The sequence below is a fragment of the Convolutriloba macropyga genome, unplaced genomic scaffold, assembly GCF_964194025.1.
Source record: "Convolutriloba macropyga unplaced genomic scaffold, txConMacr16.3 SCAFFOLD_1601, whole genome shotgun sequence".
NCBI lineage: Eukaryota > Metazoa > Xenacoelomorpha > Acoela > Convolutidae > Convolutriloba > Convolutriloba macropyga.
In genome coordinates, this window is record NW_027450438.1 from 21,762 (window position 1) to 45,385 (window position 23,624).

The 23,624-nt window shown below is 36.1% G+C and overlaps 1 protein-coding gene across 1 annotated transcript; it reads right to left on the bottom strand.

Moving 5' to 3' along the window:
* Nucleotides 1-3,266: 3,266 nt before the first annotated feature.
* LOC142355891 (uncharacterized) lies at nt 3,267-23,358 on the bottom strand. Its single transcript, XM_075407911.1, has 4 exons — nt 22,543-23,358; nt 10,652-10,801; nt 7,581-7,647; nt 3,267-3,581 (listed from the first exon to the last, which is right to left on the bottom strand). Exons 1-4 carry the CDS (start codon nt 22,930-22,932, stop codon nt 3,427-3,429), a joined length of 762 nt encoding a protein of 253 aa, XP_075264026.1. The 5' UTR covers nt 22,933-23,358; the 3' UTR covers nt 3,267-3,426.
* Between the last annotated feature and the right edge of the window lie 266 nt (nt 23,359-23,624).

The window sequence follows — 23,624 nt, forward strand, 5'->3', positions numbered from 1 at the left end:
AGAGTCAAAACTAAACAAAAACAAACTCATTGCTAAAACTCTTGCAGCTTTTAAACCTAAGGCAAAACTTTTTCCCTTTAAAAACACCTATACAGAAATATTTTCAAAACCAATTTTTGTTTCTGAAATCGGTCCAGTATTATATCTGCAATACCTGAAAAATGTTCATTGGCCCTTGAAGATCGATTAACTTGAAAATGACCAAAAAATTTAAGAAAACAAAAGAAATCAATTGCAAGTTATAAGAAAATGTTGCTGAAAATTGTGATATAAATATCTTCAGAATCATTTCTTTGTCTCTAGAGACTATCCAGTAACCCAATTCCAAGCATTAAAAAATCATTGGCTCATAGATCGATAGGCAACAAATTTTAGAAAAAATTTCAAATTTCAAAATAGAAATTCCTTCTATTAAAATGTTGAAAGCCATTCAATTGCCCACATAGCAACTATTTAATAAAATATTGTCGAACCCTGGATGCGTTTACCTGGCAACTGAGGCAAGAAAAAATAAATAAAATACAAATATTTTTTAAAAAAAACTTGAAAAAATTGCAAATTCTATCAAACAATTTCTAAAAGTCGAAAGGTTAAATTGTTGAAAACAAATCCATTGAAACTAAAACCCGTGCACTAACTTTTCATCAAAACGTGGAATAATTTTTCTTGCACTTGAGAATGGACGAATATCAAAAACTGACAAAAACTTTAGGAAACATTAAAAAAATTGAAGATCTTATCAAAAAAAATGCTAAAATTCGAGACATTAAAAAGTTAAAAAGCATTCCATTGTTACTAGAAACTATGCAGTTCCCTATTAACAAACTTCAACGGAGGTTGCCTACTCCCTGAAACTGGAAAAACTGACAAAATGATGAAAATTTTCAAAAACCTGAAAAAAATGCAAATTTGTTCAAAAAAATTGCTAAAATTTGTGATATTCAAAAGATGAAACCTATTCCATGGCATCTAAAAATTTTTCAGTAACTTATTATCCAACCCCTAATATGGGTTTCTTGCCCCTGGGACTCAAACAACTTGAAGGATGACAATAAATATGTCAAAAAACATGAAAAATTTGCAACTTTTGTCAAAAAATGCTAAAATTCATGATGTCAAAAAGTTGAAAACCGTTCCATTACCACTAGAAATTGTGCAGTAACCTATCATCCAACCCTTTATCAAACCCTAGAGGAGGTTTCGTGACACCTAGGGCTAAAAAACTCAAAAAATGACAAAAATTTTCAAAAAACCTGAAAAAAATTGCAAAAATTAGTTTCATTTTGTGTGTTTGTGTTTGTAGTACCACGACATATAGCTCATAAAATGGTCATAACAAGCAATTTTGTCTCGCAAAAGGCCTTCATCAGCTTTTAAAAACTTCAACCTTAGACTAATCAAACAAAAATCTCAAAAAAATGACAAAAAACACGAAAAATTGCACCATTTTGAGCCGAAAAACTCCTAAAAATGACCTTTTAACCTTTAATTAAGGCCATCGCAGCAGCTGCACCACTATACGCACTTGAAGGACTACTAAAGCCCACTTTGGGCCTCTAATGAAACTTAATGCCCGCTGGGCTTTACCTGTTTATCCCGTTTCGAAAGATCAAAGTCATTGAAAAACGTGTGAACACATCTTAAAAAAAAAACATAGCCGGTAGAATACCGGAAACGACTCGAATCGTCGTGCAAAATAATCTCTACCATAAATTGGACAAAATTAGAATATCGAAAAAAACACTAGAAATAACAAAAATAGCAGACCAATATAACATAAAAATCGATAAAATTTTTTCAGTTCAGGGGTGTGGGTAGGTGCTGGTGGGGGGGGGGGGGGGGGGGGGAGTTGGTAGGTGGGGGCAGGTAGGTGGTGGTGAAGGGTGTTGGTAGGTGGAATGGGTGTAGGTACGTTGCGGGGGGGGTAGGTGGGTACGTTGCGGGGGGGGGGTAGGTAGGTACTTGGGGAGGGGGGTAGGTAGGTACGTGGGGGGGGTAGTTTTTTTTTGGGGGGGTAGGTAGTTAATTGGGATCAAATTTTCTCAAATTCACCTCTTCACCTTGAATTACAGACTTTTACCAATTGCTATACTTTACAAACTAAGCTATTGTTAAAATCCAATGTTCGAAAACAGAAGTCAACAATCAAAAACGGAGGTAAATGCTCAAACTGAAAGAAGTCAAAATTCAAGTCATGAACAAACTTGCTTTCTGCTAAAAAAAAAATCCTGTAGAATATCATTACTCCTCTTCGAGTCGTAAAAACACAGCGCACCAATACAATTCAAATTCTTTGAATTGTAAAAAAAGACAGCGCCCCAATACAATTCAAATTCTTTGAATTGTAAAAAACCAAGAGAAGGCCAATAATAGCCCAGCTATCGCTGTGCGGCTATTAAAAAACTGTTTTAAAAAGCCGCACGTGAAAAAAATTCGCTCGCTTACAGATTTTTTTTCACAAATTTCTCGCTCTCTCTCCAAAACAGCGGTATGAACACAAAACCAACTCTTTTCGCTCCACTCTTAAATTTTGTGTTGCAGTAAACCAATCCCAAAATTTTTCACGCGGTTCATTTCCTGATACAAAATTCACTCCAATAAACGTGATTTAAAAATGACTTCTCCAAAACTCCTCTTCCAGTCGTAAAAAACGCCCTAATGCAATTCAAATTCATTCATAAAAAATAGGAGCGCACTAATAGCCTGCGGAGAAGATGAGGGCGGCTATTAAAAAGTAACCTTAGGTCAAATACGAGTTTGACAAAAACTAAAATTGAAAATTTGAATAATCTACTAATTCCTTCTCAACAGTACAAATACAAAAACCTTTTCATGCAATTATTTTTCGCACAAGACCTGCCTGAACATAGAAGTGGCAGAAAATCAACTTTTGCTCAATTTTTGTAGTTGAACAAACGTTTTAACCAAATCTCAAATCATTTGGTAGTAAAAAGCGTTCAAGAGGGATAATCGTACCAATCAATTCCAAATTCAACAATGGCTTAAATTTTTAAATTTGCTTGATATGCCTAAAAACCCGTGAACCCCCAAATTAACGTTCATCTCTTTCCAAGTAGCAGAAATTTGAAAATGGGATAAGAGACATTATCATTTAAAAAGTCTATTGAAACCTTTTACGCGACAATATCCTGGAAAACGCTGCAAACTAACATTTTGCTGGCTTCGGTTTGAGTACTTTTCAAGATTGTTCAGCAGTTGATCGTCCGTTGATATATAAAAGTTGATACGAAAAATAGAAAAATAAATGAAGGAAAGAAGCATATCAATTAACAGTATCCAATATTCCAGTAAAATCACCAGCACGGTAAACAATCATTAATATTTTCAGTACACATTTCAGTATAAATATCAAAATTGATAAAACATTGGGAAATATAAAGTATGTCAGTTTATTCTTGACTCTGTTCAAGTTGCGGTTGTTGATGATGAGGCTGATGATGATGTTTGTGGTGTTGATGAAGCCTTAATAGCACCATGAAACTCGGAGAACAGCTCAAAGGTGGCACACACTTTGTTCTCTTTGAAAAAAGCATCCACAATTAGCTGTACACTTCGAAGATCTAAAAGCAACCATTTCATTTATAGCGTAACTGGCCTCACTAGCTATCACAACTTCCAATTACTTGAATACTCAATTAATTCCATCCATTAAATGAAATTAAACATAAACCGACTAACGTCAGAAAAATTGCCCTCGAATGACAGGAGGCGCATTTTAATTCACGGGCTGTGGCCTAGATAAAATTTTCCTTATGGGTGCGAAAACATCAGCTGAAGGTAGGATTCGAACCCCGACCGCGATTACGTCACCTCTACGGAGGTATTAACCACTCAGCTATCAGAGCCTTCTCGTCGCCTCTCTAACAATCGAAATTGTTTGATCGACAAACTTTATTTCGGAGTGAGAGCAATTAAAATCACTCAAAAATCAAGAAGTGCGTAAAAAAAGTCACTTGAAAAGTCAAAGATTATTATAGAAGAAAAGCGCAACACGGTCAAGCAAAAATTTGCATAAAAAACAGCCGGTAGAATAGCGGAAACGACTGAAAGAGTTGTGCAATAAAAACTCTTTCAATTAATCCTAACGATTTCAGAAATATCAAAAGAAATACAAACATTGCAATATACAGTTGGAAACAACCCTATTTTAGTTAAGAAAGCGGTTTGTTGGGGGTCATAGATAGTTGGTGGGAGGATCGGTGTGGGGGGGGGGGGGGGGTACATCAGATAGATAGGAGGGACTTATATGGGATCAAAAATTCTCTAGGTGATATTTTAACCTTGAATATTACCAACAGTTCCAAATTAAGATATGTTACAAACTAAGCTACTGTTAAAATCCAATGTCCTAAAAAAAGCCGTCAGTGCTCGAAAACAAAAGTCAAAGTTCAAGTCCACAAACTTGCGTCAGCTAAAAAAACTTAAAAAATCTCAATACTCCTCTTCGAGTCGTAAGCACACACGTTTACAATAATTGCTTATCATTCGAGAGCAAATGAAAAGGACCCCAATAGAATTAAAGGCAGGAAATTCGAAGACGAATGAGATTTTTAGTTCGCCAATAATAGCCGGCCAATTAGAGTTAAAAAAAATTGAATCGATGAAAACTCTTTTTAATTTTTCATTTACTGTTGTTTACACTTGTTCGTATTTTCCATCCATCTTGAAATCTTTTTGAAAATTTCCTTCAACATAGTTAACTTAAGTTCACATAACAACTATGAACCGCTAATTTGATAACATCTACATTACACATCGGATTTTAAAAGTTGTAATTCGCATCTACTAATAGCAGCCCGTGGCATAAGAAGCAAAAGTTCGTGTACTACAAGAAAAAAAAACGAAAAAAATAGCTAACAATTGATGAGCTTCAAAAATTTCCATTGAAATAATTGTGCCAAAAAGTTGTGAAGTGTTTATTGCAAAAACAATTTGCTTCACTGAATAAAAGAGCTTCCATACCATTAATTGACTTACAAAACGCCACCATTGAACGTTCATTTCATTTCACAACATTAGACCACAGCAGCCTGTTTCTTATTATTCCCCATATTTCAGACTGCTATTTTCGTCAGCAGCATTGCTCTTTTTATGGTGACTATATAGCCATTTTTAGCATGTGAAACTTTCACGTACCATCAAGAATGATCAGGCTATGGTCAACATGAAGCTAGGGTTCATTGAGAGCTTGTCCTACCACAGAAAGCTAAGATAAGACTATCAGCGAGGTAAAATAGCGAGTAGGTCAATTTCTGTCATTATTAGGATTATCAAACTGAGTTTTTCAGCCATGTGCATTTCTGTTTACCATAGAAATTAATTCGGTTGTTAGATTATTAAAACAATTTTTCCTGATCTAGGATTATCAACAATTTATGTTAATTTTGAGTTTTTTCGAGATAGATTTTCATATCTTTTTTCAAAATGCTATAAATTGCAGTATAAAGCTTGCCAATCTCAATTAGCAAATAATTTTGACTTCAAAGATCTCAACTTTTTGGAACGCTTTATGAGAGGATTTGCAACTATTTTTTTTTTCAAACCACTGATAAAATGTTATTGATTTTTTCGAAAACGCAACACGACAAAATTCTAAGAACGCGCATAGATTGCAGTGAGTACAAGTGACACAGCAATATTGCTAGCAACTAAATTTTGAGACTCATATTTAACTTATAAGACTCCTTTAGACGGCTGAATTAGCTTTTCAATTCAATTTAAGATATCTACGGTTTTAAATGATGGTCCAAAAGAGTCCCAATTATGCCAACTAAATGGGCCAAGGAATTACGCTGAACAAATCACCAGCATAAGCAAACTAATGCTATTTTGTTAGTAGCCATCTTCAGCGTAGGGAGGCTAACTTGAGGGTCGGTGGCAGGATAAGGGGGTTTGGAGAGCACACGACTTAGAGACTCGCAAAGCTCTACAGATATACAAGCAACTAAATCCCCGCCCCGCGGGCTTTAGCAGTTTATCACTATTCTCAAGACAAAAAGTAGCGAAATTTTTTGGGCAGACGAAAAGTTGTTAGCGCAAAAAATTGACACCAGGGGCCCAAATAATTGCTAAAAATTTTGTTTCCGGCCAATTAAACATATTGCGGGACTCGGTTTAGATACTGCTATCATCCAAACTTAGCTCACATTTTTTTCAGCGCTGAATCATAATAATTTTTATTCTGTATTTTAATATGTAAAGTGTCCTGATCATGTCGAAAATTACAATGATCAAAATTACAATGAGTAAAAATCAGGACAACCTATATTATCATAATTTTTTCTCAACTACATGCCAAAATCATGCACCTAAAATTATAATTCGTCTCCGCGTCAAACTTGAGCTGAGCTACAGAACGTATAACTTGTTTCTTTTCAGTAAGTATGTCATATGTGATCAAGATTCGGATCTTTTCGGTTTGTGCCCCTTCCACAGCTTAGTGGGCGCATATTATTTGCACCCCCGGGAAGCACGTGCCATACTTTTACATAATGATTTACTATGTAATGGCTGTTACATGACAATTTACCCAATGCCATTACACCCAATGCCAAAATACCAAATGCTATTATACCCAATGCCAAAATACCAAATGCCATTATACCCAATTCACATTGATATTTTGTTCCATAATCCGAGTACTAATTAGCAGAAAATAGCTCTTACACGTATGATTTAACAAGCGGATAACTTAATCCCATGTTCGGTTGTGATAGTTTCATATCAAGTACCACGCGCCGCTGAGGCATGGCCATGGCCATTAAATGTGTTAAAACATAGGGTAATAACGCCTGCTAATTTGTTGTCGGATTATTGAACGGAAGTATCAAAGTACATTGGGTATAATGGCATTGGGTAAATTGTCCTGACACCGTAATGGTACGTGCTCTTCAACTGGGGGGGGGGGGGTGCATAACGTACTGGGGGCGGGGACACAAACGGAAACGATCCTAAAACTTTTACATGGTGGTGTACTCGTCCAACTGTTACTTATTGAACATGCGCATGAATGTAGCTAAAGAAGGCAGCTGTACTACCGTTAAAAATATGGCTTATACAAGGTTTGCATTTATTTTGGTGTGAATTTAAAACCACAACGTATACAGATTTGGTTGATGCAAAATTCCGCTGAGTTCGTAAATGTTATCCCATTTTTATTTTAATAAATAGGCTTTAGAGTAAATTTGCAAAGCCTATTACTATTGATTGGAAAATAATTGATGAAGGAAGTGTACGTTTAACTTGAAAAAAATGCCATTCAATCTTAATACATGTTAAGATATTCTTTTATAAAAAACATGGCTTCCTATATAACATGCCTTTTCTATCTTAGGTTTAAGATTTTTTTGAGGAAAACAGGTTTTACTTCTTTTCACCGGGATCTATTTAATCAAAAATTACTTAAAACTTTTTCACCCAAAATCATTTCAACCGCAAAAGATCCGAAGATTCCTTAATGTTGAAGACAAAAGCGCCAGCAAACGCAGACTACAAAAAAACCGATAGAAATCTTGCTTTTGTGACTCGGGCAGAAAACATTTTTTAGGGTTGGAACTTACTTTTCTCGAGAGATAGAGATCTGATGCAGGAATGAGTAAGATGTCGAGCAACCTCTTTGAACACATCCTAAATAAGCAACACTCTTTAACTCACACTCAACAAAGCCGCGTAATAGGCTATCGAAAATGTTCAAAAGTTAGAGTGATTAGAGTATTCATCCTTTATTCCTAACAAAATATGGATTGTTTTCGTTATTGCTCGACAGCAAGTTACTTGCTCCAAATTTTTGTAGGAGCGCAAATTCCGAAATTAAATTATTAAGGTTGCTCATTTCTAAATTATTGAGACCCTGAAGAATTCTCATTATACGAAAAGTTAAGTATGAGCAAGTTAACACTTTGGTGAAGTGATGAAATTTTAATGGTAACTGAATATATCAGTTATGACGGTTTCTGCACAATACGCAACAGGTCATAAAAAATTAAACTCTTGATTCCAGAGAAGCCATTTTCTAAACGCCTCTTGCTAACAGAAATAAAACCCTTGCTCGCAATTCATAAACATAGCCGGCAAATTGCCGGAAAATAGCCGCCGTTGAAGCGCTTGATGCAAATCGTCATTGAAACAGAAAAAAAAGAAGATAGGAATCGACCGAATATTTTTCTGTTTTTTGTGTGTCAAACAGTGTCCTATTTTGGCGTGCAGTTTCAGTTACATTCTAAACCTATACTTAATTCTGCTTCTAAACTGAATCGCTCTAATGAACATTGATAACCTAATGCACTATGACATAATGACTGGGTTCATCGCGTTTCTTTTGAATTAGCTCTTTTGACATTGAACGTATTCACTAGATTGCGTAATTCAATGCATGGAAGAATTTAAAATTCATTCAGTTGACACAGTGAGTGAGGGAAGTCAAATAGTGACTGATGTAAAACGAAAAACGTGATCAAAAGGTAAAGCGAATTGAAAAGAAACATAGCCGGACGACTTCCGGAAGCTACTCGGAGTAGAAAATTGATTACTGATATAATGAAACTCCTTATTAATTATGGTTATCAATTTGAAACTAACAGACAAATTAACAATGGAGAAGTAATTGAACAATTATCCAAAAAAAGCTAAAATGCTAATTCCCATCAATTATTTGGCAAACAACTTACTTATACTTTTACTGGTTCTGTTCAAGCACCTACACAACCAAAACCTGGCAAACATTAAATAAACAACAAAAAATGCAAAGAACGAAAAATGAACGAAAATTGAGAAACCTGTATTATTTATTTCAGAGAAAAAACCCTCTGACATTCAATAGCACCTTTTAGGAGCAAAACCTATAAATCATCGCCGAACTAGAGATTAAACAAGAAAAACATAGCCGCCAGATTGCCGGAACAGCTGCGAAAGAATAGACCTGCTTGCCATATAATAGAGATAGAAACAGATATAGATCTAAATTGAAAAAAAATCGACGCCGCTCAAAAAAACTAGGCTAAAAAAACATTCAGCGATAAATTAAAAAAGCTTGTTAAAATTCATTCCACAGAAGCCTCTTATTAGGGACGTTTACTGCACATATGAGTTCCTTTGACCTTAAACAAATTCAAATTAAACTTAAGTTTTAAAGTGCAAAAGTCATTTTATTGAGTGAGGTAAGTCACGTATGATCAAAATCTAATCACGCAAATAACCTAAAAACTTTCGCTAAAGCGAGTGAGAAATGACGTCACGCGCGCAAATGCCGCTAGTGAGAGGAAGAAGTCATTCAGAAAATTTGACTTTCTCAGCTTTGCTGTGTGAACAAATGTAAAACGAAAAAAGAGCGTCAGACGACGAAACAAAAAAAACCAAGAGCACCGCAATATAGCTACGCTCAGCTTAGAGCTTCGCAGCTATAAAACAAGAACTAGGCTAGAAACTTAAAATGACCAAAAATATTTTAAAAAAAACAAAAAACATAGCTGGCAGATTGCCAGAAAATAGCCGCAATTGATTCGTAGATCGGCAGTCTAAAAAAAACAGTAAAAAAGACAGACCAAAAAAAATCGTCTTTTCATTGAAAGCTGATCTGTTATATCTTGATTAAAAATCTGTAAAGTTATTGCTGCCTCTATTAGCTGATCTCAAATAACCTTCATTTAGAGTGACACACACCCATTTGACCTTACCTCCTTGAATTAAAGTAAATAAAAGTCAATTTCAAATTGAGGAAGTCATTTTTGAGAGTGAGGTAAGTCAAGTGTGACCAAAAATTTAATCACGCGCATGAACAAAAAAAAACTTGCTCCACTAAGAGCGAAAAATGACGTCACACATGCAGTTCAGTTGAAATTGCATGAACGAATGAACAAAAAGTGGCTGTGACGTCATATGGTCGTAACAAAAATCATGACGACGAAATAAAAAAAAACCCAAGAGAAGGCCAATAATAGCCCCAGCTATCGCTGTGCGGCTATTAAAAAACAGAAAAAAATTGGCCGAAATTTGCTTAAATTTTCTCAATTATCTTTTTAAAAAACAATTAAAAATCAATAACAATGATGTCGAAAGACAAACAGAATCACTAAAACAGCTATTTGGAACCACAGAACTCCTCAAACGCTGTAAACATTTAAAGAAATTAAAAACTGCTAGAAAAAGCGTACAACATAGCAAAATGGTAAAAAATAGCTCAAAATTAAATTTAAAACATCATTTTTTGATTCATACGGCCAAAAAAGATTTAAAACGCACTGTTACTAGTTTGGGTACACGATACAAACATCTTTGACGGAAAAAATATGTTAAAACTTTTTTAAAAAATCTTCTGAAAATGCCGCACGTGATCAAAAAATTTACTCGCTTAGCGAAAATGTTTTCACTCCTACTCTTCTCGCTGTCAAAAATATAGTATGAACACAAAACCACTCTCTCTTCTCTCTGCTCTTCAACCATTTGACCTAAACACTTTTTCACGCTTTTCACTTCCGGTTTCAAATACACCCAACAAAACAAAAAAAAATACCGATCAAAAATAAGACGCTCCACCAATACCCCTCTTCGAGTCGTAAAAAGGAGAGCGCCTAAATACTAGCCGTTGAGAGGCTGACGGCGGCTATTAAACATGACGTTGCAAAAGGTGACTTGCCTTGCTTATGTCTTTGTTCCTGTAGAAGGGTGTGAGAATCTTCCTCACTCCATTGGCTATCTCTTTCAGATCTGTGAGAGCCACAGTCTTGCTGCTCTTTCCACTCTCACTCTTACCGCGTTTACTACTCGACCTCTCTTCCGATCCCTCCTGAAAATTAAAACAATAAAAACGCATGCTCGTGAGAGAATATCACGTATACATGTTTAAACACGACTGGTGTGTTAAGTATAGCTTACGTGACTCTGCTGAAATCACTGAGAAAATCTTGCATGAATGGAGAACCGCATGAGGGGACGGACGAAACCAAAGTTTTTTAAAGACCATTTTCCAGTTTCCTAAAAATTACTGAGGATGACAGTTCCGACAATGAATTAAGTTTTCGCAAAATATCGTTTTCCAACTTTTCGTTTACAAAATCTCAAGACATCAGAAAAGTGTTGTTTCAAGCCAAGTCTTCAATTGCAAAAATTTGATTTAAGTCGTGAGTTGAATTCATGCTTCAATCTGTTACAAGATACTTTTCAGCTTGTTTTCGATCAGTTCGCTTATATCAAAATGTTTCGACGCCAATCGAATCTCAGAGCGAAATGGTTGACTAAATATCTTAAGAAAATAACTAGCAGAGGAAACTTACCGCCCCATGAATGGACCAAAGATTGGGAAACCACCTATTTGCGGAGAAAATTTCAGTTCTAAGAGACATGAGGAGAGAAGCGGGTCAAATCATGCCAAGTACCGTGGGATAACAATGCTATCAATCATCATCCTAATTTTTAGATCTGGTTCCATGATACTAATGACCAAGAAAAATCCGACATGAATATTGGTTTATAAAAGAAAACTTTCTGTGGTCTAAAAGATATTTGACGTGCAATTATCAAAGAGAGTACGTATCTATGTAGCTGTTCCTCAACTATCAAAGCTAGCCATCATCCCCCTCAATCAAAGCAGCTGCCTAGCTTTCCAATCTTAAAAAGGGGTTTCCTATATTAAAATCAGGAAATGCCGCATACGGTAATGACCACAGATCCATCTCCCTTTTCATAGCTTGGAAAAATTTCTAAAAAAAGTAGAACAATTACAATGACGCTTTTGAACAAACAAGATCTACAAAAAATCAATTAGCATTGAAATATTGACTCCATAGGCAAATTAGCTGAAACAACTATACCGAATAGTTATCAAAAGACGATAGAGACGGTTTTCATCGATCCAAAATGGCTTTCGATATACAATTGATCAACAAATCTTACTGAGAAAGTTTGAGCATTGTGGCCTGGTTGGTGCACATAAAAAATTATGCAAGTTCCTTACGCAATAGTCGAAAAAGTATTGAAAACTTAAACCGACAAATGTCGGAAGAATTGCTCTTGAACGACAGGCGAGGCAATTTAATTCATGGTCTTTAGAATAGATCAATTTTTCTTTATGGGTGCAAAAAACCTCGACCCCACCGGGATTCGGCCCCTTGACCTCCCGATCCATGGCCACACGCACTATCCACTGCGCTACGCTTCACTCAATTTTCCTATGCTGCAACTGATTTCATATTAGCAACAAGCTTTACTTCAGAGCACTAGAGATCACTCAAAAATGATGAACGAAAGCGTGAAAAAGTCACTTGAGAAGTCAAAGAATGTTCTAGAAGAAAAGCGCAAAATTGTCAAGCAAAAAAATTGCATAAAAAAGACACACACGTTTACAATAATTGCTATGAACTGCGTTCAAGAGCAATTAATTAATGATGCATGCTCTAACATATATGATATCAAATACGATTTTCCTCTGGACTCCATCCTTGGCCCGTTGTTGTTCATCATATAAATAAACAATTTACCCAAAGCCTGCCCCCACCGGGAGGTGTTTCGACGACGATACAAATATTGCAGGCATAAATTGCTCGTGAAACGAATTTCAAGATAAATAGAAATGTTAGGAATTTGGCTTTTATGCAAATGAACAAACTATTTAGATGAAACAGTACATATTAATTTTAAAATCTGACTCCAGTTTCTAGTACTCAGTAGATAGCATTCTGTTAAGTTTCCGAAGCTCACTGAAAAAATTGTGTTGGTCAACAGACTGCAGATTGATCGCGACGTTGAAACCGTTCGTAAGAAAATCCGCGTTCATTGAGAAATTGAAAACCCATTCCATTTCTTGCGAAGAAATTCTTACGCGCAATCTATTTCATGATGAGATATAAACATGTTGATCACTAGTTGGTAAGTAAAAAAAATGTTATCGATTTCCAAACTGTATACATATGAAGAAAAGTACGTTTATTGGTCTATGGGTAAATTGCGATCTGAATTATATATGAATAACCTCTAGAAAAATAAAAATACGCAGTGCAGATAACTTTTTGAAATTTCCGTTTAAAGAATTTAAAAACGTCCAACCTTTTAAAACTAACTAGCAGGCCCGCAAAAGTATAACAAGATCTTTTGAAAATAGAAGTTTTAAAATTCATTTCTTGTACTACCTCGGGCTGGAACACAAGCCCCTCGTTCAACAGCCATAGGTATTACGTTACGTTACTGATGTGTTTGGTTTAGTATAATACCCCCAAATACCAGCAATTTTGTGTTCAACTTTTTTGGCTTTGCTGACTCTTGTAATAAAGGAGCGCTAAGACTTGTACAGATAACGAAATTCTACATGGTGTCGTAGCGTAACGAATGTAATACGTTAGGCTGCATTTTTAAGGAGCGTAAACGAGAAGAAACGATATGGAGGGAGAGAAAATAGAAAAAAGGAAGAAAAGAAAGACAGAAAGGAATGAGAAAAGAAATAAACGAAAGGGCGAAACCAGACAGAAGACAAAAGGAGACAGACAAAAGGGCAGCAAAACAGACAAAAGAAAACGAAAAAAGACAGGAAAGGAAGAGAATGAGAGAAAGGCAAGAGAAAACGCGAGAAAAAACGACCGAAAATAGAGAAAAAAGATGGGGAGACGGAAGAGGAAAAAGTCAGAAAAGACAAAGGAAACAGATAAAAAAACAAACGAAAAAAAAGGAGAGCAAGAGGGAAGAAAGAGAAACACAGGAGGGAAAAGAAAAAAAAGGGACAGAAAAGAAAGAGAAAAAAAGAAGCAAAAGAGAGAAAATAAATCGAGAAACGAAAGACAGAAAAGAAAGAGACAAAAGACAGAAAAGCGAAGAAAAGAGAAAAACAAGAGAGAAGTAAGAGTGAAAAACAGGAGAGAGAGCGAGAGAGAAAAGGCGAAAGGAAACAAAGAAAGAAGAGAAAGAGAAGAAAGAAACAAATGAGAAAAGAAAGGAAGAAAAAAGAACAGAAAGGAAAGAGTTACAAGAAGAAGTCAGAATTGAAAGACAGCAAAGAGAGAAAAGCAAGATAAAAGAAAAAGAAATCAAGAGGGAAAAGAAAGACAGAAAAACACAAAGCGATAGAAAAGAAAAAAAGAGAGGAAGGAGAAAAGAACGAGAAACAAGACAGAGGAACGAAAGAGAAAACGAATAAAAACAAAGGGAGGCAGGAAATTTAACAAAAAAAAGCAGGCAAAAGAAAGAGAAAAGAGAGAAACGAAAAACAGGAAAAAAAGGCGAAAAAGAGAAGCGACAGAAAAAAAGAGAAAAGAAAGCAGAAAGAAAAACAGAGCGAAAGAGAAAGATGAGACAGAAAAGAAAAACAAAAAACCAAAAGAGGCAGAAAAGACTAACAGAAAGAAATGAGAGAAAAGAAAGAAAAAAACAAGAGAGAAAAGCAAAAGAAAAGAAAGACAGAAAAGTACGCGAGAAAAAAAAGAGAAGCTAAAGAGGAACAAAATAGAGAAAGGATGACAAAAGGCAGAAAATAACAGAAAAGAAAGAGAAAACAAAGAGAAAAGAAAAGCAGAGAAGAAAGAGCACAGCAAGAGAGATGTGAAATAGAAAGGAAATAGGAAAGAACGACGAACTAAAGAGAGAAACGAAAGTGAGGTACGAAAAAGAGAAAAACCATTGAAAAGCAAAAAAAACAACACTAAAGATAAAGAAACGAAAGAGAGAGAGAGAGAGAGAGAGAGAAGAGACAGAAAATAAAAAGAAGGAGCAAAAAGGCAAGAAACGAAAGAGAAAAGATCTTTCTTCGAAAGTGAAAAAGAAAGATAGAACAAATTCTTCACAGCCTAACTTTTCATTTGATCTAAAAAATCTGGCAACAAAAGATTCAGTTGATTAAACTTCAATTGTTCAAACCTTTTATGAGACTGAGATCAAGCAAAACTGAAAACAAACGAAGATTGTTTAAAAATTGATCACGCAAACATTCAGCGTAAAAAAGTTTCGATTAAAAACATTGCAACGAACTATGTTCAGGTGAATTTAAAAACGTTACATAATGGCTTGCCCCGACACATTACTATCTAGGCAATTTAAATCCATTGATATGTATCTTCGATTTAATTTCGGTAATTAAGCTTTGCTTAGATATTCTTTATTCTGTCAATATCCGTGATGCATCAGCACATGTCAATCACGGACTATTTTTGTGTCACAAATTTTTTTGGCATTTTTAATAGCAGGTTTTCAGCCATTGAACAATTTTTGAATCGGCAGTTTTTCAGTCGTTGACCCTTTTGGCATAGTCAACTTTTCGGTCTTAGGCAGCTTCTCGGTCAATGACCTATTTTTACATCCGCGGCTATTGAGTCATTGACCTTTATTGCATAAATAACTTTTCGGTCATTGACTTTTTGACAATAGCAGCTTTTCGGTCATAGGCAGCTTTTCGAACAATGACCCATTTTAACATTCAGTATCCAGTCATTGACCTTTACGGCATAGGTAACTTTTCGGTCATTGACCTTTTTCAAAATACATGAGAATCAAAACGCTTTGCTGTATATTTAAGAGGCCTTAAAACATGTGAAGATTAGGAGCTTAAATATGGTGGCATAGGTATTCGAATTACTCTTAATATTTAGATAGATAGAAGATAGTGACAGGAGAAAGACATGGAGCACAAAAAATTGTGAAAAAAGGAGGGAATTGGAGAAAGTAGAAACGGATGCGACGTTAATGGACAAAAATCCCGATACGCGGCTCATCTTTTTCTTAGCTCAACTCATTGCGCTTTTGCCTCTTAACTCACAGACCCCGGTTCGAAATAGACAAAAAAGGAAAGACAGAAAAGAAGGCGAACCAGAGAAAAGAAACGAAAAAGAGAAGAGCAGAGCGAAATAGAGAAAAGAAAAATAGGCATAGAAATAACAGAAAAAAAAGAAAAGAAAAAAACAAAGTGAAGAAAAAAGAAAGGGAAACGAAAGAGCAAAACGAATGAAAAGAAAGAAAGGAAAAAAGAGAAAGGCAGAAAAGAGGAACACAAAAAGAGAAAGAGAACCACAGAAAGCCAGAAAAAAAGACAAAAGCAAGGGAGGAAAGAGAGAACAGAAGACAGAAAACTAAGAGAGAAGCAATCGAAAAAGAGAAAACATACAGAAAAATATACAGGCAATAGATAGAAAAAAAAGAAAAAAGGAGAGAAAGCAAAAATAAACAGAAAAAACAAGAGAAACGAAGGATAAAAGATCACTCTTTGAGAGTAAAACGCAAAAATTGAATCTTCTTAGCCCAACTCGACATTTGATCTTAAAAACAAATGCTAACAAATGACTTGGTTCATCTAATTTCAGTTGTTTTAAATTTTTAAGACTTATATCAAGCAAAACTGAAAAAAAAAATCAAGCAAAAGGTTGCTTGAATTATTGGTTAAAAAATTTTGAGAAAAAAGTTTCCATTAAAAAATCGCAAAAATCGCAGAATGCTTTTAAAAACGGCACGCAAAAGCTTGTCACTGTCCCATTACAATCTAACTTTCCATCTTCGATTCTATTTGAGTAATTGACCTTTACTTAGTGAACCTTTATTCTGTGAAAATCTGATGCATCAGCACATATCATTTAAAAACTATTTCCTTGTTAAAAAAATTTCCGTGCTCGACTTCTTTTTTATTAGCAGATTTTGAGTCATTGGCCTATTTTTGCATCCGCTGTTTTTCGTTTGTTTACCATTTTGACACAGGAAGCTTTTCGGTTATTGGCTGCTTTTCGGTCAATGACCTGTTTTTGCAGCCACGGTTATTCCATCATTGACTTTCTGACATAGATAGCTTTTCGGTCATTGACTCTTTGCCAATGTCAGCTTTTCGGCCAATGACTATTTTAGCAATGGGACGTTTTCGGTCATTGACTTTTTTCAAAATGCATACAAAACGCTATGCTGCATGTTAAAGAGGCCTTAAAACATGTGAAGATTAGATGCTTAAACATGGTGGTATAGGTTTTCGAAATACGTTATATGTATAGACAGATAGACAGTGACAGGAAAGACACGAAGCGTGAAAAAGGAGGAAATTGGAGAAACGGGTGCGAGGTTAATGGACAAAAGTCCCAATAAACTACGCGCCTCAGCTGATCCTTAGCTCAAATCATTTCGCTTCCGCTCCTCAACCCCTAGACCCAGGTTCAAACCTGCCTGCTGTCAGTCGTTTTTACAGAAAACCGTGTTTAAGGGCCGTTAAAACATGGCAAGATAGGCGCTTAAACATGGTGTTCAGTGGCTCGCTGTCTACGTTGAATTAATATATAGACTAGCAGGCCCGCAAACGCACATGACAAGAAAAATCTTTCAACCGAATAGAAGGTTTAAAAGAAATACTGATTTATATTTCGTGCCAACTCCGGCTCGAATCGATATGCCCCTCATTTACCAGGCATAGGTGTTAACGCCTATGCTACCGAAGCGTATTTTTCCGTCTTTTACCCTATGTAGCAGTGAATTCTTGTCAAGGGCTTTTATGGCTCGTCTGTTTTGGCAAGCTTAATGAGAGAAAAACAAGAGCAGATTAGGAGAAAAAATTTGAAATAAGAGAAAGATTGGAAGGAAAAAAAGAAAAAACGAAAAATAAAAAGAGTGAAAGAAAAAGAAAATCACTTCAAAGTTGTGGTCAAGGAAGTTATGCGTCTTTTTCCGGCTTCAGTTGGACTCGAACCCCTGATCCTTGCTTAACAGTCAAGGGTCTTATCCTGTACGCTAAGTACGCCAATTGCTTACGCCTTTTGAACTTTCTAATGCAGAAAGAATGAAGGAATAAAGAAAAAACGAAGGTAAAACTAACGAATAAAAGGCAAGAAATGAAGAACGGAATAAAAAAACAACCAAATACCAAATTTTTTTAACCAAGTACATGCTTTCCAGCCCTTAACCGGGCTTGAACTCATGCCCCTCGCTTCACAGCCATAGATTTTATCCCTTGCGCTACCGACGCCTGTTGTTTTTGTCTATTGAACTGATTACGTACGCAAAAGTTTTATCGTTGGCTATTTTTTCTCGCTGGCTTTCCCTAAGCTGCACTCCTAAGGAGCACAGAAACATGATCACGAGCACAGATCAGGTGCATAAGCATGGTGGTGTAGGCTGCATGTTTATGGACCTTGAAAACATAAAGATAGGAACGCTGTTAATAATTGCGCTCAAGTGCAGCTTTTGTTCAACATAATAGATAGATAGATGAGAGGGAGAGAACGAAATGCAGAAAGATGAGGGAATGAAGAAAGAACTAAAGGAAGAAAACAAAGAAGGAAAGACATAAAAAAGAAATTCAAACCCCAATTTTTTTAAACGCCAGTACATAATGCATCTTTTTCTGCCTCTGCTCGGGCTTGAACCCATGCTCCTCGATTAACAGCCATAGGACTATTCCCTTGCGCTACCGACTACTGTTGCTTTTGTCTATGAATTGAATACATACGCAAATGTTTGGCCCTTGGCAACTTCTGTTTCGCTGGTTTTTGCTAAGCTGCATTCTTAATGAGCACAAAAAAATGTGCAGATCAAGAGCATAAGCAGCATGTTTAAGGATCGTTAAAGCATGTGAAGACAGGACCGCTGTTAACTACTCTGCTCAAATGCGACTTGGATTGAAAATTATAAATACAGATGAAAAGGAGAGAATGAAATGCAGAAAGAATGAGAGAATAAAGAACGAAAGGAAGATATAGAAAACGATTAAAAGGAAAGAGATGAAAAACAGAAAAAGATATCCAATTCCCAAACCTTTACATCAGTATAATAAGCATAAGCATCCATTTCCTCTACTACTGGGGCTTGAACTCATGCTCATCGCTTCACAGTCATAGGTCTAATCCCTTGCGCTGTGGAAGCCTGTTGCTTTTGTCTATTCAACTGACTACATACGCAATTTTTGGTCATCGGCTTTTTGTCTCGCTTGTTTTTGTTAAACTGCATTCTTAATGAGCACAAAAATATGAGCAGGTTGGGAGCTTAAGCATGGCGGAGTAGGCTGCATGTTTAAGGATCGTTAAAGCTTGTGAAGATAGAAGCGCTGTTAAGCATTGCGCTCAAGTGTGACTTACATCTAAAATATAGATAGATAGATGAAAGGGAGAGAATGAAATGCAGAACGAATGAGTGAATATAGAACAAAAGGAAGATATAGAAAACGATTAAAAGGAAAGAGATGAAGAACAGAAGGAAAAAAGATATCCAAATCCCAAATCTTTACCCCAGTACACTAAGCATCCATTTCCGCCCCTACTCGGGCTTGAACCCATGCCCATCGCTTCACAGTCATAGGTCTAATCCTTTGCGCTATCCAAGCCTGTTGCTTTTGTCTATTCAACTGACTACATACGCAAATTTTCAGTCATTGGCTTTTTGTCTCGCTTGTTTCTATTAAGCTGCATTCTTAATGAGCACAAAAACATTTCTAGATCGGAAGTTTAAGCATGGTGGAGTAGGCTGCATGTTTAAGGATCGTTAAAGCATGTGAAGATAGGAGCGCTGTTAACCATTGCGGTCAAGTGCGACTTACATTTAAATTATTAGATCATCCAGCCTATATAGGTGCTAAATTGTTTTATTTACTTATTGAAATGGTATTAGTGAAAAACATTCTGAGATAACTACTGCAAATGTTGCAACAACTGTCCCCAAAAATTAAGAAATTATATATTATAGGCAATATCGATTTGACTGAATACATTTTTCGATCATGAACTCAAATTAAATGCTCGGATTCCCTCCTAACAAACTTCTAAGAAATCCTGGTCACAAAAATTGTTTGGGTCTCCCGTTGGAGGGGTACGAAGTCGGTCAACGTTCATAGATCGACTTTCGGAATCTTGGCACTAAGGAGTTAGAACCTGGTTTTGATCTTTGGAAGGCTCCCACCGCAAGAGTAAAAGTCCCAACACTTCCTGATAAATCATTGCGGAAGTATTATTAATTAACATCAATGCATTTAAATTTTTGCTTTAATTTTGGCGAGATTGAGATCACATCGTTATTTAAATGAACTTTTAAATGAAAATTTTTTTACATTAAGTTTGACGAAGTTCATCAGTTGCTTGCTCCTGGGGCAGCTTGAGGTGAATCAATTATTGCCCTCAGCTTAACCAGTTTAATCCGATTCGTCGGACAAAAAGCCACATCAGTGATGAAGCAACAATATTAAAAAGAAAATGACCTAAGCAATTTATACCCAACATTTGACGGAAATTATTTAAAATTCGCTCTAATGAACCCCAAACATAGCCGGCAGATTGCCGGAATAGGCGCGAAAGAATAGACCTGCGTGCCATATAATAGAGATAGAAACAGAGATCAAAATTGAAAAAAAAAATCGACGCCGCTCAAAAAAACTAGGTAAAAAACATTCAGCGATAAATCAATAAAGCTTGTTAAAATTCATCCCACATAAGCCTCTTATTAGGGACCTTTACTGCACAAATGAGTTCCTTTGACCTTAAACAAACTCAAACTAAACTAAGTTTTAAAGTGCAAAAGTCATTTTATTGAGTGAGGTTAGTCAAGTATGATCAAAATCTAATCACGCAAATAAACTAAAAACTTTTGCTAGAGCGAGTGAGAAATGATGTCACGCGCGCAAATTCCGTTAGTGAGAGGAATAAGTCATTCAGAAAATTTGACTTTTTCAGCTTTGCTGTGTGAACAAATATAAAACGAAAAAAGAGCGTCAGACGACGAAACAAAAAAACATAGCAGGACAAGTCCTGACACACAATTCAAAGAATTTTCATTGACTAAACAGAAAACTAGACCAAGAACGGACTATGAACGGATTGGGAAAACCATTTCGAAAAAAAAAATCCAATCCAAAAAATCGAAAAAACTGTAAAAATCAAAGTGAAATTGCCGCATATGAACAAAAAACCACTAGCGAGAAAGCGAATTTTTGTTCAAACACCGTTCTCTCACTCTACTTTAAATTTAGAGCAAAAAAAATTCACGCCGCAAAACCACTCGCTTTTTCGCTCCACTTTCTGTTTCGGCGCCACCCCAATTTGACTTCAAAAATCATAAAATAGGTGAACAGATCTTAAAAAAAACATAGCCGGAAGAATTCCGGAAACGACTCGAAGTGAAAATCCATTTAAACTCCATCCAAATACTCAGCAAACAAAACGTGTCTTCACTAATTTATGATTATCTTGAAACAAAACTATGAAACAAAAAAAAAGTAAAAAACAATAAAATCAAATCTCTGCCAAAACACTTTCATCAAAACAAGTAGTATTTACTAAAACCACTTAATTATTAAAAAAAGCTCTTAAAAACAACTTTCACTAAAAAACTGGAAAAAGTTAAAAAATTTTTTTTAATATTTCAAAAGCATAAAAATCCAAAGAAAAATTCCCTTCAGCCAATAGGGTCTCCAGATGATAGCAAAACAATAGGCAAGTCATATTAGGCTAAGCAACTTGTCTATAAACAGGAAAAAAAAGAAAAACCGCAAAAAGTTCAGAAAAATAGTTCCAATTTTCGCCATTTTTTTTGTCATATTTCTCAACAAAAAAACGACTCGTACCCACAAAACTATAACCTATTGTTATCCTAAATTTGCACAAGTAGAAGGGGTTTCTTCAATACCCATTTGAGCCAGTAAAACAAAATAATCGTAAAAAAAAAACGCAAAATTTAGCCCGAAAATCAGCAAAATACATTAAAACCTCCGAATTATCATAAAATTCATATGAATTTCCAGAAACCTTCAAACCACTAGGAAACCATTCTAAAATCAAAACAAAATCATAACCAAACCTCTTAAACAAAATAAATAGAAAAAAAATGCTTTAAAATGCCGCACGTGAACAAAAAATTTCGCTCGCTTACAGAATTTTTTTTCACACCTCAACTTCTCGCTCTCTAGAAAACAGCGATATGAACAAAAAATCACTCTCTTTTCGCTCCACACTTCATTTTGTTCAGCAACAAAATCACTCACTCCAAATTTTTTCACGTGTTTCATTTCCCGCTTCATAATTCACTCCAATAAAATTGGTTTAAAAAAAAGGACTTCTCCAATACTCCTCTTCGAGTCGTAAAAAAGACAGCGCCCCAATACAATTCAAATTCTTTGAATTGTAAAAAACCAAGAGCACCGCAATATAGCTTCGCTCAGCTTACAGCTTAGCAGCTATAATAAACTACTGCTTTTTCAATTAATAGCCGGGAATTATTAGCTTACGCGTCTTTTTTCAATTCGCCCTATTGTTGACAGTATCTAAGACGTTAAGTGTAAATTTGTTAAATGACTCATTAACTCGAAACAACGAGTGAGTAGATCAGAATGCAACCGTTATAAGTTTGACTGAATATACAAAATGCGAGCAACTGAAGCTATTAATATAGCGCCAAAAAAGACGTTCGATTTTTGACAACTAGGGCAAAATATTAATCCTTCATTCAGCTCTTACAGCATTCGAGATCGAAGAGCTAGCATTTTGCATTATTCAGCTCTAATCGCAAACTATGAAGTACTCTTTGCAGTATCGATCAACTGGACACGAACCTAACGAAAGCAGTTTGCATATGATTTACCAAAAAAAGTAGTATAGCACTCACTGTTTCTTTTTCATCACTCTTTTTCCGTTTTTGAGAACTTTTCTCTGCTGTTTCTGATAAATTGCTCTCAACTGTCGTTATTGCTTTGCTCTTTTTATCACTTGTATCCATATTTCTATCGTCTCTTTCGGTTGGCTTGGCCACTTTATTAACATTTGTTGCACTAGAATTGCTGAAGAAATATTTGATGCTGGTTTGACCAGTAGTATCTTTCGAGGAAAATTTTGCAGACAGATTACTAGAATCATTATTAGAAGTACTTCTGTCAATTTCATCAACATTTGACTCAGGTCTCGTGACCAGAAGTTCAATAGCTTGCCGTTTTTTAGGAACGCAAAGTTCAGTTTGGACATATGGTTCACTATTTGATAGTGACCCCCCACCATTCATATCAATTGTAATATCTGAAGTGACTATTGGCAAATTAGAGCTGCTTCCGTTCAGGGAATCATCGTCAATTGATAACAAGGTCGCGTCGGACACTTTTGTGCCACTTGATAGGCGGGTTTCGTCGTGATTTGGCAATGTGTGATCTGGCGTCGAGTGACTCTTGTACAGTTTATTGGCAGCCGTACTTGCTTTGATTTCGCCGATCTGAAAAAAAACAACTGCGGCAGACTCGGGGCAACACAAACTGAAAATTGGCCCATTCTCAAAGCATCTATACACATAGTAGAAAAAAAAGACAACAACTTCTTCGGCCTTCGAGGGCTACTGCGACAGAAACAATGATTAGCGGGCAATCCTAACTCAGCTCTGAAAGCGCAAAGACAGCCGACTAACGTCGGGCGAATTGCTCTCAAATGACCGGCGAGTGGTTGGCTTCAGTAGTAGCCAGCTGGGGCTTAGGGATGGGGAGACAGGAGTGCGGTCGGGAGGATGGGGGGGGTGGAAGCGTTGGAGGGGGGGGGGGGGGGGTGGGTGGTTGCTTTCAAGCGACAGTGGATAGGGTTGCGAAGATTAGATGAGAGGCGGGAGTTCAAATCGACAGCTGCAGGAGGGTGAACAATGGGAGTGTTGAAGGGGGTTATGGAGGGGTCAAAATTTAAACACTAAAAACCGTGATTCGCATACTTAAAGTA

What these genes read in the sequence shown, in the direction of transcription:
- LOC142355891 (XM_075407911.1), bottom strand. Translation starts at nt 22,932, where the DNA reads ATGAATGGTGGGGGGTCACTATCAAATAGTGAACCATATGTCCAAACT. An exon ending in AGAGTGATGAAAAAGAAACA is followed by an intron (nt 10,802 to 22,542) that starts GTGAGTGCTATA and finishes TTTAATTTTCAG; the next exon opens with GAGGGATCGGAAGAGAGGTC. An exon ending in GGAACAAAGACATAAGCAAG is followed by an intron (nt 7,648 to 10,651) that starts GCAAGTCACCTT and finishes TTGCTTATTTAG; the next exon opens with GATGTGTTCAAAGAGGTTGC.